This window comes from Oncorhynchus nerka, linkage group LG21, assembly GCF_034236695.1.
Source record: "Oncorhynchus nerka isolate Pitt River linkage group LG21, Oner_Uvic_2.0, whole genome shotgun sequence".
Lineage (NCBI taxonomy): Eukaryota > Metazoa > Chordata > Actinopteri > Salmoniformes > Salmonidae > Oncorhynchus > Oncorhynchus nerka.
In genome coordinates this window covers 7,868,144-7,883,449 of record NC_088416.1, presented here as the reverse complement: position 1 = coordinate 7,883,449, position 15,306 = coordinate 7,868,144, and the positions used below count along the sequence as shown (strand labels likewise).

General features: G+C 43.4%; 1 protein-coding gene across 3 annotated transcripts; it reads right to left on the bottom strand.

Moving 5' to 3' along the window:
* Nucleotides 1–107: 107 nt before the first annotated feature.
* On the bottom strand, nt 108–14,886 carry LOC115103770 (zinc finger protein Aiolos-like). 3 transcript variants are annotated; one of them, XM_029624694.2, is made up of 8 exons: nt 14,868–14,886; nt 11,646–11,710; nt 11,287–11,445; nt 5,694–6,047; nt 5,102–5,269; nt 4,221–4,337; nt 3,207–3,326; nt 108–1,512 (listed from the first exon to the last, which is right to left on the bottom strand). In XM_029624694.2, exons 2-8 carry the CDS (start codon nt 11,695–11,697, stop codon nt 845–847), a joined length of 1,638 nt encoding a protein of 545 aa, XP_029480554.1. In that variant the 5' UTR covers nt 11,698–11,710; nt 14,868–14,886; the 3' UTR covers nt 108–844. The 3 variants fall into 3 exon arrangements, with proteins under 3 accessions (XP_029480554.1, XP_029480553.1, XP_029480555.1); XM_029624693.2 differs by lacking the exon at nt 14,868–14,886 and adding an exon at nt 12,436–12,551; XM_029624695.2 differs by lacking the exons at nt 11,287–11,445; nt 14,868–14,886 and adding an exon at nt 12,436–12,552.
* Nucleotides 14,887–15,306: the final 420 nt, after the last annotated feature.

Genomic DNA, 15,306 nt, shown 5'->3' with positions numbered 1-15,306 from the left:
GAAATGTATTAGCACATAGTCTGTATTAAGAAGACGGCCTTTCGCTGCGGGGGCTCTTTGCTGTTTCTTTCACAAGGTACACAGTCCCACACAATGACCAGATTAGCTTGAATGAACTAGTTTTTATTTTTGAACCTCAGTAGTTTACAAAGGAAAACTAAATGTACAACAGAGTCTGTCAGTCAGCTTGCAGTGAACGTAAAATGTACTCAGTACTATGTCCTACTGCTACTGCTGTACATACAGAGTATATTTGGACACACTGTAGTATATCCCAACCTAAAAGCAGCAGGCACGGCAAAGGTAATGCCAAATATTGACTGCCGATTACCCCCTTTATGTTGACACTTCTGTTGAATAGTCACCAAAAAATAAGATGAAGAACACATATATATTTCTGTAGAAAAGTTATTCCGCAGCTTAGTGAAGTAGAATAAAATGTAGTCCCACATAAAACATAGATAGAAAAATAACTATTGATCAAATGATTATCTTTCAGATAATCCTGATCTCTTTTACTTTTGACACTGTTATTTGTCATAAATAAATGTTGGCACTTGAGTCAAGCATGATTATCCTCTACAAAACATTTTAAATGCTACATTACTGAAATGCTACATTTCCTTGTGTGTGTGTGTGTGTGTGTGTGTGTGTGTGTGTGTGTGTGGTAATACTGGTGCTAATTAAAAACAAAAAGGAAAGTCCCTGAGATCATTTTTGTGTGTATGTAATGTTTGTACACAATTCATGTGTGTAAGTGTATAAATGTGTATGCATTATTCCGTTTAGGAGTCTGACTACATGTATGGGTGTATGTGTGTGTTCACCTGCAAATGTGTCTATACTACTTCAACTCCAGGCGGTGCTCGCCGCGCGCAATGTGTGAGGAGAACTCATAGCGGTCCCGGCTGCGGTGGCCACATACATTGCACTCCAGTGGGTCACGGAAGCCGTGGCAGCCCATGTGGATGGTGAACATGACGTAGTCCAGAAACCACACCCTGCAGTGACCGCAGGGGTACACCGCCCCCGCTCCTGTACCTACCCCAACCCCTACCTCCCCCTCGCTCCTTACCACCCTCAGAGCCTCTATGGGTGGCATGGGGAGCGCGTGAGCCTGGCTATGGGGGCGTGGGAGGCTGTTGTGGGGACTGGGCCCCAGCAGGTGCCCCAGGCTGTAGATGAGAGGCTGGGAGAGCTGGGCCCGATCGGCGTGGAGTGTGTCCATGCTAGGTTGGCCCTGGCTGGGCCGGGGCAGGTAGGCGAGACCAGTGCTCTGCTGCTGCTCAAGCTTGTGACCATTGGTGAGGGCCAGGGGGCTCATGTCAGCGCGGCTCAGGGGGATGGGGTAGGCTCTGTGGGGGGAGGCAGAGTCAGGGTCCTGGCCTGTGTAGAGGGGCTGGTGGCTGTGGTGGTTCTCGGATCCTGGGGAGGTGAGCGGAGGGTCCATGACATCAGAGCGGTGGATCAGCTCCCTGTTGAAGCTCAGGTCCAGACACACGCCGTTGTCCCCTAGATCACCCACACAGGGAGAGACACCTCAGCACTCACTCACTCAGCACTGTGCAGGTGGGGCCACTAACCCAGTGCCAAAAATACATAAACTGTATATCTCTGTCTACCACACACATATATCTCTATATAAATGGCTCTGCCGTAACCATTTCGCTTTCAGAAAAGAGCCAGAGACGTGCAGTGGAGAGGGAGCCACAAGAGCCACCTCCACTAACCATAAGGAGCATCAGCAGCAAAGGAGCAAGCTTGGTCACACTTGAAGATAAAAAGCACATTTTGTACAATTGAAATCTTGATAGCTCGTGCAATGGAGAACTAGCAGGCAGCCGCTGACCCTGTAGATAAACGAGCTTCCTACCACAGAACGAACACCAAGAGGGCGTGACAGAACAAGAGATCTGTGTCCCAAACGTCACCCTGTTCTATACAATGCACAATGGAATAGGGTGCCATTTGGTGAACTACAGGGAATAGGGTGCCATTTAGGACTCAAGCCACAGAGACGAGGAGGAGACGAAGAGGCCTCTCAGTCTCCACGGCTGCAGCTGCCGTTCCACCACAAGAGGAGACGGAGGCATCTGCTCACGTTTCGCGCTCTCGTCTGTTTTTCAACCACCACCTCTCTTTTCCTCCTGTGGTCGTTATATTGCAAGATTTCAGTTCATTTGTCAGGGTGATGGGTGACAGGAGGATCTCTTTAGGCCAGACAGCTTTACTGTTTCTTTGCAGCGTCTCGAATTCTGAAACGAAACACTCCACGATAAGCGGAGACGCTTGACAAGAAAGTGTGACCTGGGTATTGGAAATGGGTACAACACCTTAGGGTTTGGGAAGTCAACGTGATGACAAATCACTCATTTACTGAAACGGACGGTTTTCAAACACTCAGCAGTAGTAGTAGTAGTAGTAGTGCAGAAGTTTCAATGAAGCACTACGACTTGGACGTTTATACTCGTCCGTTTGTGTGTGAGAGTGTTCCCGTGTGCAAAAGGCACATCTCCCACGATTGCTTCATGTTATTGGCATTCTATTCCTATGCGTGGTTAACCATACCCACCTAACATATACATGAGGCAGGGAAATTAGGGCAGTGGTCTACCACCCTATGGCGCGGTGCAGCAGATGAGGCTGGCGTTCTGCCCAGAATTCCTGCTTGGCAAGCAGAGCAAGGGGGGACAGGAGAACTGCATAGATAGAGAGACAGATAGACAGAGAGCGAAAAAGACAGACAGACAGACATGTAGCTTAGACAGACAACAATATGACACACTTTAAAAATATATATATATCATTAAAACGTACATTTATTTTAATTACGTGCAACTGACAGTAAACCTCCAATACGATAACAGCAGCAGCAGCAAGTAGCAAGGGGTCAGATTATAGTAAAAACCTGACAGGTGCAGCAATGAAGCCAGTAATCAGAGACCCATTACACACAGACATACAATTAACCCACTTGCTATTGAATTGCCAAATTAGCAATTTCTCAAAAGAATAAGCAACCAGCAGTCTAGTCACAAAGGAATCATCAAATCAAAATTGCAATTCCTCATTTTGTTTGAATGACTACATCTACAGGAAAAAAAACATCTGCAGTTTTCACCGCCTACACACTCACCCATGCCTAGTTAACCCTACCAAGGTGACAGCCTGCAAGACAGTTGAGGAATGAGTCAGACTGGTCTTACCAGTGAACTTCTGTGGCATAGAGCTCTTGCGTTTGGCCACGTTGCTCGCCAATCTGTCCAGTAGCAGAGCGCGCTCCGTGCCCATGTGAGTAGTCCTGGACACGTGGGTGTCCTCACCGGCTGAGAGACCCACACACACAGAGACAGAGAGAGAGAGAGAGAGAGAGAGAGAGAGAGAGAGAGAGAGAGAGGTTTCTTAGCAGTACAGAGGTACAGCAAAGACAAAGTGTGTGCTTTCTGTCCGCTGTGCTGCAACTGTCTACTGCCTCGAGCATTTGAGGTTGTGAAAATATCTTTTTCTTTTACAGAACTAACAAACAAAATTACTTTAAAATGAAACTCGCCCTCAGAGGAACCAATAAAACATTGAGCGCAGCCAAGATAACAAAGCCCGTGACCTCACTTCCTGGTGTTTTGCCTCATCGACTAGTGAGGCCTGCAGGAGGAAGACCGCAAGGTCGAGGATGTGCTTCCTCACCACACGCTATCTATCTGCCGTACTTACGACATTCAACCGACCACAAAACAACTTGGTATTTTTTGTGTCGCAACCGTCCTGACTGTCCACCATGGCTGGCAAACAGACTTCTGGGGGGGGGGTGCAGTCAGAACAGGACACCGAGACGTTTGTCCTACATCTCTTCTGACTGACTTCCCCTCTGGTGTCCTTACAACACAACGTCTCCCACCACAACAGCCACAACCTATTTAGCTGTAATGGTGGGGCAACTTACGACCATGAACTAAATGGAATGAAGCTACACAACTCTGCAGCCAGCAAATGTGTATGTGTGTATGCGTGTGTGCACAAATGTGGGAGTAGACAACAGAATGTGCACACATCTGCGTGTGAGTGCCTGCGAATGTTGTATGTGTGTATGTGTGTGTGTGTGATTGCATGAGCAAAGTGTGTATGTGTGTATGTCTAAAGTGCATTTGTGTAAGTGTGTATGTGTGTGTCTGAAGTGTGTGTGTGTAACAGAGGGTAGGGAGGAGTGTTCCAGGGCCTCTCACCTCTCTCAGCGTTGCCTTTGTTCTGGATATACACATGGCACCTCTCTCTGTGCTCTTCAAGGGAGCTGCGCTGCTTGTAACTGCGACCGCAGTGGTTGCACTTGTAGGGCTTCTCTACTGTGAGAAAAGAGTTTCAGTTAAAACTACAAACTCCCACTTCAAACCATCATTCACTTTGCTTACTGAGGCTGTTGTTAAATAATGGGGCAACTGCGATCTCTGCAAGATCCTCCCTTTATTTTTTGAGGTTGTATTTTACTCCCTTTTTCTCACCAATTTCGATCTGGTCTCATCGCTGCAACTCCCCAACGGGCTCGGGAGGCGAAGGTCGAGGCACGCGTCCTCCGAAACATGACCCGCCAAACCGCGCTCCTGAACACCCACCAGCTTAACCCGGAAGCCAGCCGCACCAATGCGTCGGAGGAAACACTGTTCACCTGATGACCGGGGTCAACCTGCAGGCACTCGGCCCGTCACAGTAAGTCGCTAGAGCGCAATGAGCCAAGTAAAGCCCCACCGGTCAAACCATCCCCTAACCCGGACAACCCTGGGCCAATTGTGTGCAGTCCGGGAAATGAACCCGGGTATGCGCCACTGGGGAGGCCTCAAGAACCTCCTTTAAATGAACGTCACTGACAGCCCCAACGTGATATCAACGCATATCTAAATAACTGTGTGCAGACAGGTTATAGGTACTTACGTGTGTGTGTGTGTGTGTGTGTGTGTGTGTGTGTGTGTGTTTGCATGTGTACGCATATATTTTGTGCACATGTGTAAGTAAGTGTGAACAGATGTAAAATACCTGAGTTTGTGTTATTATGAGATGCATGTGTGGTTATACATATGTAAACGCAGGTGGCACACATATGGTGGATAGGTACTTGAGTGTGTGCGCAGGTGTCCGCTGAGGGCGTCTCGCCTGCGGCAGGCGTAGTTGCACATCGGGCACTTGAAGGGCTTCTCCCCGGAGTGCAGTTTGATGTGGCGAAGCAGGTTTCCCTTCTGGGTGAAGGAGGCGCCACACTGGCTGCAGTGGAACGGACGTTCACCTGGGTGTAGGGAAAAACAGAGGGATCCCACGTCATGGAGAAACTCGGGTCAACACCGCCAAGACTCACTGATACAGTAGTTATGTAGCGCATAGACTACTGTGGTAGGTGAACTCGTATGTATTACTCTGCAGTACTGTGACTGAATAGGAGTTAACACTTGGTTTGTTATAAAGCAGACGGTTGAGTGAAGTGTGCTTGCTGTGTTATAGCAGATGTTGAAATGGCATTTTATCAGTGCGAGGGCAAGTAATGCAGAGTGCATGTAAAGTCAAATGTGTCCATTCAGAGTGTGACGCACGAGTCACTGTACATATTGAAACACAAATATTTTAATCAAACACCTTGATCTACTGAGTTTATTAAAAAAAATTAAAAACATTATTTAAGGCCAGGGTTGGTTTGGCTGTGTTACTTTGCTCACCGGTGTGGCTTCGCTTGTGTACGAGCAGCACATTGATGCTGACGCAGGACAGGCCACAGATGTCACAGTTGAGCTTGCTGCGGGGTTCTGCTGCGTACGGCGAGGAGTCGGTGTGGGCGTCCTGCGGGCCTGTGCTCTCATACTTTACATAATCTGCCAGAGACAGGTCCTGTGGTTCGTTAAGGGTTTCTCCCTCTTCCTCCCCTTCTCCTTCGTCTTCCTCATCCCTTTCCTTCTCCTCCTCTTCCTCTTCTTCATAAAGGTAATTGTCTCGTTCACCTTCTTCTTCACTCTTGGGGTACTGATCGTCATTGTCGTCATACTCTTCGTTCTCAGTTTTCACAGGAACCCCATCTAGGAAGGAGGGGAGAGAAAGAGAGGGTTAAATATATTTCCCTCCTTGGTTATTTGACTTCATGAGCACCTAGAGCAAATTGCATGAAACTAGTTATGGCTGGTCTATAGTGGTAAAACAACATTAAAGAAATCAATATTTTTTGCTTTTCGACTAGTCTTATTTCAGCTGACCGGTTTCATAAACAGACTGACTGACTTTAAAGGGGCAATCAGCAGTTGCTCCATCCATTTTTGGACTTATAAATGAATTATATATACCCATAGATTCTTGAAGAATATAACTTATAAATAAATGCCTCATGAGCTTAATTCAACTGTTGTAGCCCATCAGAACCCAAAATATATGCTTGTTTTACTCCAATGTTTGTAAATAAAGAACATGTAAACAAACCCTATATAGCCTCAAAACATGGTTAAAACTATAAGTTTGATATCATGGATGGTCAATCCTTGCATCCATAGCTCTTGCCTATGAATTTGAGAGTGATTACATTTCTCCAGTCCCATCCCTCGGCTTTTTACCGAACCAGCGGTGGGGAGAGGGATTTGCTATTGTTTCTACTGCCGATTGCCACTTTAAGCCCCAAAAGTTAGTATTTTGTCCACTGCCAGTGTGCGAAGAGAAAAATGCCGGTCTATGTTGTAAAACCTATCTAATGATTCTACATGCAGTTTTCTGCAAATATGGACATAAATAGCTTCCCAGCTAACACAGCATTCTGAGAACCAGATGATTCAGAGAGCTTGGTGAGAGCGTGGTTGTCCTATGATTATTTTGCATACAACCTTCCCACAACTTTCCGGGAATGGTGCAGGATAGTTGCTAGGCTTTGGAATATTCTCAGCACATTTAAGGAACTTGACCAAAAAAAAACATTATTTTCTTGGTGTTTCATTACCTTAACAGAATGTTTTCTAAATGTTCAAACATGGTTACATTTTATTTCACTGCTAGTAATGTTCTAGGAACGTTCTCCAAATGGTTTGACATTGGGAATGTTCTCAAATTGTTGAGAGAATGTTAAGAAACAACTTTCTTCTTCAGGAATTTCATTACTTCAAAATAACGTTTCCTACAGGTTTCCTCATGGTTCCATTTCAAGTAATGTTCTCAAATTGTTCCAAGAACAATGTTCTTCTGTGGGAATTTCAGTACGTCAGCAATTACGTTTTCTACAAGTTTCCTCATGGTTCTATTTAAAAGACATGTTCTCAAATTGTTCCGAGAACCAAAATGTTGTAATGTTCAGAGAAGGTTCTAAGAATGTCATTTAAAAACATACACTCCGAAAACTTTCCAGAAAAAACATAAGAACACTTTCGTGACGTTCAGAGATTTACATTTACATTCCGCCCTCAGCATCAACAAAACTCTCTCTAAACTCTACCTTGTTAATGGTGTTCAGGTGTGTTGGCCGTGCCCACTAATTGGCCACACCTGATCTTAATGAGTGCTTGTATGGTATGCTAGCTCCATCCTGGTGGCGCAGTGGACTAATTCCATGGTTAGAGAAGAGAAGATTATTGGTTCAAATCTTCACTGATGGTGTGTCACAATAAAGAATAAAGTTGTTTGCATAAGTACTGCTTCATAAGGAAATGGATTTTCATGTGTCTTATCTGTGCTTGGATTTCAAAAAAGTGAACCCACAATAAGATAGCAGTGTTATTAAGTGTTATTGAAACATTCAGGTGAAAGGATTAAGGAAGTTATTAAAAAACCTCCAAATAACCTATCATTTCCATTCTCAGAGCTTTAATAAAACCTACCAGGAAAACTTTCAAGGAACCAGAGTAAAACATTCTCATAACCTCCCTGCAACTTAAAAATAAAACATTCTCATAACATTTAAAAAACTTTCATTTTTACCAGTCAGGAAACATATGGCTTCGTTCCCACAACCAATGTGAAACTGAAAATATACAGCACCAGTCGAAAATGTGGACACGTCTACTCATTCAAGGGTTTTTCTTATTTTTTTAAACCATTTTCTAAGTTGTAGAATAATAGTGAAGACATCAAAACTACGAAATAACACATTTAGAATCATGTAGTGACCAAAAACGTTTTAAACAAATCAAAATATATTTTTTATTCTTCAAATTAGCCATGACAACTTTGCACACTCCAGCTTCACCTGGAATGCTTATCCAACAGTCTTGAACGAGTTCCCACATATACTTGTTGGCTGCTTTTCCTTCACTCTGCGGTCCAACTCATCCCAAACCATCTGAAATGGGTTGAGGACGGGTGATTGTGGAGGCCAGGTTATCTGATGCAGGACTCCATCATTCTCCTTCTTGGACAAATATCCCTTGCACAGCCTGGAGGTGTGTTTTGGGTCATTGTCCTGTTGAAAAACAAATGATAATCCCACTAAGCGCAAACAAGATGGGATGGCGTATTGCTGCAAAATGCTGTGGTAGCCATGTTGGTTAAGCGTGCCTTAAATTATAAATAAATCACTGACAGTGTCACCATCACACCACCTCCTCCATGCTTCACGGTGGGAACCACACATCATCCATTCATATACTCTGCGTCTCACAAAGGCACGGCGGTTGGAACCAAAAATCTCAAATTTGGACTTGATCTTGTTTCTTGGCCCAAGCAAGTCTCTTCTTATTATTGGTATCCTTTAGTAGTGGTTTCTTTGCAGCAATTCGACCATTAAGGCCTGAATCACGCAGTCTCTTCTGAACAGTTGATGTTGAGATGTGTCTGTTACATGAACTCTATGAAAATCATTTTTGGGCTGCTGTTAACTCTAATGAACGTATCCTCTGCAGCAGAGGTAACTCTGGGTCTTCCTTTCCTGTAGCGGTCCTCATGAGGGACAGTTTCATCATAGCACCTGATGGTTTTTGAAATGTTCCGCATTGTGTCTTAAATTAATGATGGACTGTTTGCTTATTTGAGCTGTTCTTGCCATAATATGGACTTGGTCTTTTACCACCCCTACCTTGTCACAACACAACTGATGTGCTCAAATGTATTAAGAAGGAAAGAAATTCCACAAATGAACTTTTAACAAGGCACAGCTGTTAATTGAAATGCATACCAGGTGACTACCTCATGAAGCTGGTTGAGAGACTGCCAAGACTGTGCAACGCTGTCATCAAGGCAAAGGGTGGCTACTTTGAAGAATTTGTTTAACACTCTTTTGGTTACTACATGATTCCATATGTGTTATTTTATAGTTTTGATGTCTTCACTATTATTCTACAATGTAGGAAATAGTAAACTTTTGACTGGTACTGTACATTCCCACAACTTCCAAAGCACCAAATATGCTAGCTGGGTTAGCAGAGCTCCACGGGGCCAATCATCAGACAGAAACTTCTACAAGGTTTTGTGATAAACGCTACATCTCCACCTCTACATTTGTATTTACGCTTAGAATATTTTACAATATTGACACCAGCCCATCTCCTAGTTTGGTTAGGCGAATTTAGGACAAGGCAGACTGCCAGAGAAAGATTTAGGAGATGTTTTTCGTAGATAACAGCAAGGCATTTCCTTTCAATGCTCAGAAACCAGAACCAGGGCAGAGACAAAGCGGCAAAGAGAAACCTCTCAGTCAACGTCGAAGAAAAGAACACAACAGCCATGCTTCATCATCTTCTGATCATACAGATTGAGAGCATAGCCCTCCCCATAAGTGTAGCATTGCCTTTTCAAGTTAGAAGTGTATACCCCAAACCACGCAAGTGTGCAACCCAAGTCCTTAAAAGTGCATAACTCAAACCCAGCAAATGTACACCAATATAGGGCTGGGTGATATATTGTGAATACCTACATACCGGTATGGATTTTTCAAATACCATATTTAAAGATGTTTTTCATACAGTGCTAAATAACTTAAAAGTTCAACAAATGGACTACTTCACTGTCAGTATTGTCCTAGTTTGATCGCGAATAAAAACCTATCAGAATTTGTTGCCATTCTAGGGTCATGTCCTACTTCTAAACCATATTTGGAACTTGTATTGTTCAGAAACATGCAATTCTGTCAAATGTCGCCATACCATCAAAAATGAGAAAAATATAGTGAAATTATATTTGGGCCATATTGCCAAGCCCCACACCAATAAGCCCTGCAAGAGTAGGCCTACACCCCAAGCATTGCAAGTTTAAGACCCAAACCCTGCAAGTGTGCACCTCATACCATACAAGTAAATCCCAAGCCCTGCAGTGTATAGGCTATCCCCTAAGTCCTACAGTCTATATATCCTACAACTGCACCTGTGTACACGTCAAGTCCTGGGCTCTGGCCTGCAATGCCTGTCCCTGCTGAGAGTCAACCAACCCCTGTCGAGACTCAAGTTATATTCCATCCAGAAACCACATTGTGGTCTCAGCGGTGGCTGATGCTCTTCCTTGTCATGCAAAGCGCTCAGAGGTGCGATGGAAACTTTGCACAGAGAGAGGCCCCATATAGAGTCCAGGGCCTGAGCGCAGTGAACCGCAGGGCGCGCTTCAGTAGAAATTCAGAGCTACAGGGTTACACCCCGACTGTGTAGCTGTGGCAAAAGACTCAAATAAGGAAGCGCATGGCCTCCAGTAGTAGCTCCAGCAGACTTACACCACACCGGTAACACTTTATTTAAGGGGCCATAATAAACCATTTATAAGGCATTTAAAAACAGTTTTATTCACCATTTTATTTATCATTACTCCCACATCTGTAAATGTTAGTAAGTTAGTTATTCACACATGTATATATATTTCCTTAAACATCCTGTGTTGTGTGCCTATTCTTTTGCCATGTACTGCAGGAATGTCTACCAATGCCATGCCCGTCTTTTTGTGAGATATTACACGGCTCACTCAAAACATGTATAAAGTACACATAAAGTATCAATTGTGCTCACTTTAGATTAGGGACTGCAAATAAAACGCATGTATACTTATGATTAGTAATGATTCATAAATGGTTTATGCATGTCTAAGTAATGATTAATAAATGCCTTATAAATTGTTTTGTTTTTTACAGACACTTAAAATAAAGTGTTACCAGCAACTCCTCTAACTCAGGTTGTAAAATGGAGTCAATGTCTGGTTAACACTGGTGGTCTTGGGCATCTGACCTCCTTTGTTCACAGCCTCTGTTAAGCCCAATGGCTTGTGCATTTCATCCCATAGGTCGGTTGAGTATTGGGTATAGTATAGTGGGTAAGCTAGTCAATGCAGCATGGTTTTGGGACAATGTTCTCATCAACACGTGTTTTGTACCTGTCATTCCCTCGTTTCCTGTGGGTTCTGAGCACTCCATTCCACTCTCTGAGGTCTTCCCTGGGGCCTCCTCTTCCTCTCCCTGTCTCTCCCCTGCCCCTTCTCCTCTCTCCTCCTCCTCTGTCTGTGGCCTCTCATCTGTCACGGCGCTGCTAACGTCTGTGAAGAGACCATCGCCATCTTAGTCTTTAATACGGAGCCTAACATACATCTCAAACCGTATACGTTTTTTTTGGGGCATCATTTTTTTTGTAAGTCAATTTATGACCACATCCTTTTTGCAACAATAAAGATGATTAGCCTACGGTATGGAATATAAGTTAGAGTGAAAGTTCTACGTTGAAAAAAAGCTGTCATACCCATCATTTCATCTTGTGATGACTTGAGCTCTTGTTTTTCCTCTGTGTTCATCTTCAATGATTCTCTGTGGAAATAAAACACAAAAGGGGCAGTGTGCCAATCAACCCATTACTGCAAAAGTTAACATTAACCTCAGAAAGCACTAAATCAGTTATTATATGCAAAATAATATTGATTTCATTTGGCATATTTCCATGGAATTAGTGACTTTTCATGCAATAAGCCACTAAGTAGGGCATACGCAATGCAATATGTAAATACATTTTAAAAAATGTTCATGAAAATAACCATGAAAACGACTAAATAAATGCGTGGTAAATTGTCCGTGCATGGTCCATTGCTCAACCCTAGCAGTTCATTCAAATGAAGAAGAAAAAAATATGACGATCACTGAACATGCATTTCCTGCCAAGATGATGCAAATAGAAAACTGTGAAAGAGACAATTCTACACTTCTACAGCAATGTAGCCATACAATTCTCCAGCATATTATTTTATTTTTCAACAGAAAAGACACCCTGCCATTGAGGTAGTTCATTGATTTGACAAAGTTAAGTCCTATTTCTTACAGCACACAGGTGTTTTCATGCTTAAAACAATATAAAACTCTCATTATCACAATACTTTTTGAATTATAGCTAAATGCACCTATTTTAATGTGAACTATTCCGTTTTTTTCTATACAGTAGAGGCTTATCTTCCTATTCCCATTTCACATTCCTGTTAAAAATATATTTAACTCGGGGAAGACAACAGCAGTTTTCATAATCTCTTTTTAAAACGTCTCACCTGTAATGTGTGTATCTCCCCCTGATACTGAAGCGCTCACGTCCAGTTTTAAATTCACCTGTCTCTCCCGCCGTTCAGATTCCCTTCTCCGCCACTGGATCGCCTCGCGTTATGGATAAGCCAAGGTTGACGTCATACGCTAAACTTTGGAGACCGTCTTAAAGGAACAGGCGACTGATTTTTTTGTTGCCTAAACGAAGTGATGGAAATACTTTGTAATGGCATAGGAAGACTAGAGTAAAGACATTTTAAGAATGGAGGTTGAAGTGGTGAATTTGCGTTATACATGTATGCATGGATTTATCATTATGATATTAATGACTACGATCGATCAAAGGATATTACAGTAGACGTTCAACGACGGGCTCCGAATAATATACAAGTAACCCACCTTGTGGCCAAAGACTGCTACTGCCTCCTCTTTCCATTTAAAGTGTTTTTGTGCATGTATCCCTGCCAATTATTTAATAATTTGCCAGTAAATCTATCCACTGATTGCATGAATAGACCATGACCAAGCATGGTAATGCTGTCAGAAGAAACGTTTGTTTGGGTAATGGATATTGATGCATTAATGTGGTCTACGGGCTCAAACAGACTTTTGTTCCGTCTACTACAGGTAACCTTTTGTTCTGTCTACCACAGGTAACCTTTTGTTCTGTCTACCACAGCTAACCTTTTGTTCTGTCTACCACAGGTAACATTTTGTTCTGTCTACCACAGGTAACATTTTGTTCTGTCTACCACAGGTAACCTTTTGTTCCGTCTACCACAGGTAACATTTTGTTCTGTCTACCACAGGTAACCTTTTGTTCTGTCTACCACAGATAACCTTTTGTTCTGTCTACCACAGGTAACCTTTTGTTCTGTCTACCACAGGTAACCTTTTGTTCTGTCTACAACAGGTAACCTTTTGTTCTGTCTACCACAGGTAACCTTTTGTTCTGTCTACAACAGGTAACCTTTTGTTCTGTCTACCACAGGTAACCTTTTGTTCTGTCTACCACAGGTAACCTTGTGTGCTGTCTACCACAGGTAACCTTTTGTTCTGTCTACCACAGGTAACCTTTTGTTCTGTCTACCACAGGTAACCTTTTGTTCTGTCTACCACAGGTAACCTTTTGTTCTGTCTACCACAGGTAACCTTCTGTGCTGTGTCTACCACAGGTAACCATTTGTTCTGTCTACCACAGGTAACATTTAGTTCTGTCTACCACAGGTAACTTTTGTTCTGTCTACCACAGGTAACCTTTTGTTCTGTCTACCACAGGTAACCTTTTGTTCTGTCTACCACAGGTAACCTTTTGTTCTGTCTACCACAGGTAACCTTTTGTTCTGTCTACCACAGTTAACATTTTGTTCTGTCTACCACAGGTAACATTTTGTTCTGTCTACCACAGGTAACCTTTTGTTCTGTCTACCACAGGTAACCTTTTGGTTATAACGGGATCATCGCTTTCTATAGCCTATACTGTGTGTGTGAATATGTGCTCATTAGAGCTGTGGCATTGGACATTTCGGAACTAATACAGAGCAGCAAAAAGTGCTTTACTGCAGCTTGGGACAAGCAATCAGGTGTGTGTGTATTGTAGGACACTGACTAACAGAATCACAATCGTATCTGGGAAATTTGCTGCGAGGGCTGAAGCAGACCGCACGTTACTGACTCACCCCCTTTCCCGGCCTCATTACTAACTATCCACTAACTGACCTAGGCAGCACCCAATGCTGTATCCCTGTCTCTCACACACACACAGATCACACCCGGCTTCATCTGTAACCACGGAGGGACCAGGGAGCATTCTCGCTCTCTTTCTCACACACGCACGCACGCACGCACGCACACACACACACACACACACACACACACACACACACGCACACACAAACCTCATAAATGGCATACTACCTATCCAGCAGCTCGAGCTCACTACAGTTGGCCTTATTATTTCATGAGAGATGGGAGACCAATAAACACCTCCACTGATGACACCTGTGGATTTCTCTACCGCTGTTACAGTACAGGCTTATTCACTTATTCGAGTTGTGCCTTGAACATGCCAAAAGCAAACAGTTGAAGAAAGGTTTTATTGTACTATTTACAGTATGTGTTCCAATATTGTAATAGTTTGTTATTCATTACTTAATGGCCCCTATACCAAGAGACTTGGATAGAAATTACAAAAGGTATTACCAAAAAGCAATAATGGGTCATTTGGGGATTTGTACTGAATATCAATGAGGCCCACTACATCAGTAAAGAGGACTACTGATGTCGTCCAAAATGCAAAATACATACATTCACTGTGCAAGACTAGACGTTGGTTTCTTGCAGAACGCTGAGACATTTGCTGCATGCCCCTGTCGTTTTCTGCTCATTTATTGAGAGAGGGAAGGAAGGAATCTCATCGCTAATAACACGTACCACCCACCTGAGTGGTAATACACTGCCTAGTGAGGTTTGGCCCACAGCCCATGGCCCAGCCTATGGCAGCGGGCCACCAGTCTGAAGAATGAAAAAAAAAAGAGGGAAGGAAAGCACATAAAGGCATTACAATACATGCTGGGTTACCATGGTAAAACACAAGCAGAGGAACATAAAAGAGAATTGGCGTCGTTCCAGCCCTCTGAAAGCCTTGGAACCAAATAGTTGTGAATGAGAAAGATCCTGGGCACACACATATACACACACGTACACAAAAGACACCGACACTAACACACACGCTAGCGGCCTACTAATTTACATTCTCTAATTGTCAAACATACACCCACAATCAAAACACTCCCAGCTAGCGGTGTAATTCAAAGTTAGCTGGCGAAGCCCTCTGTGGGAGAGGGGAGGCTTTTTTAAGGCCTTTAAGACCTACCACG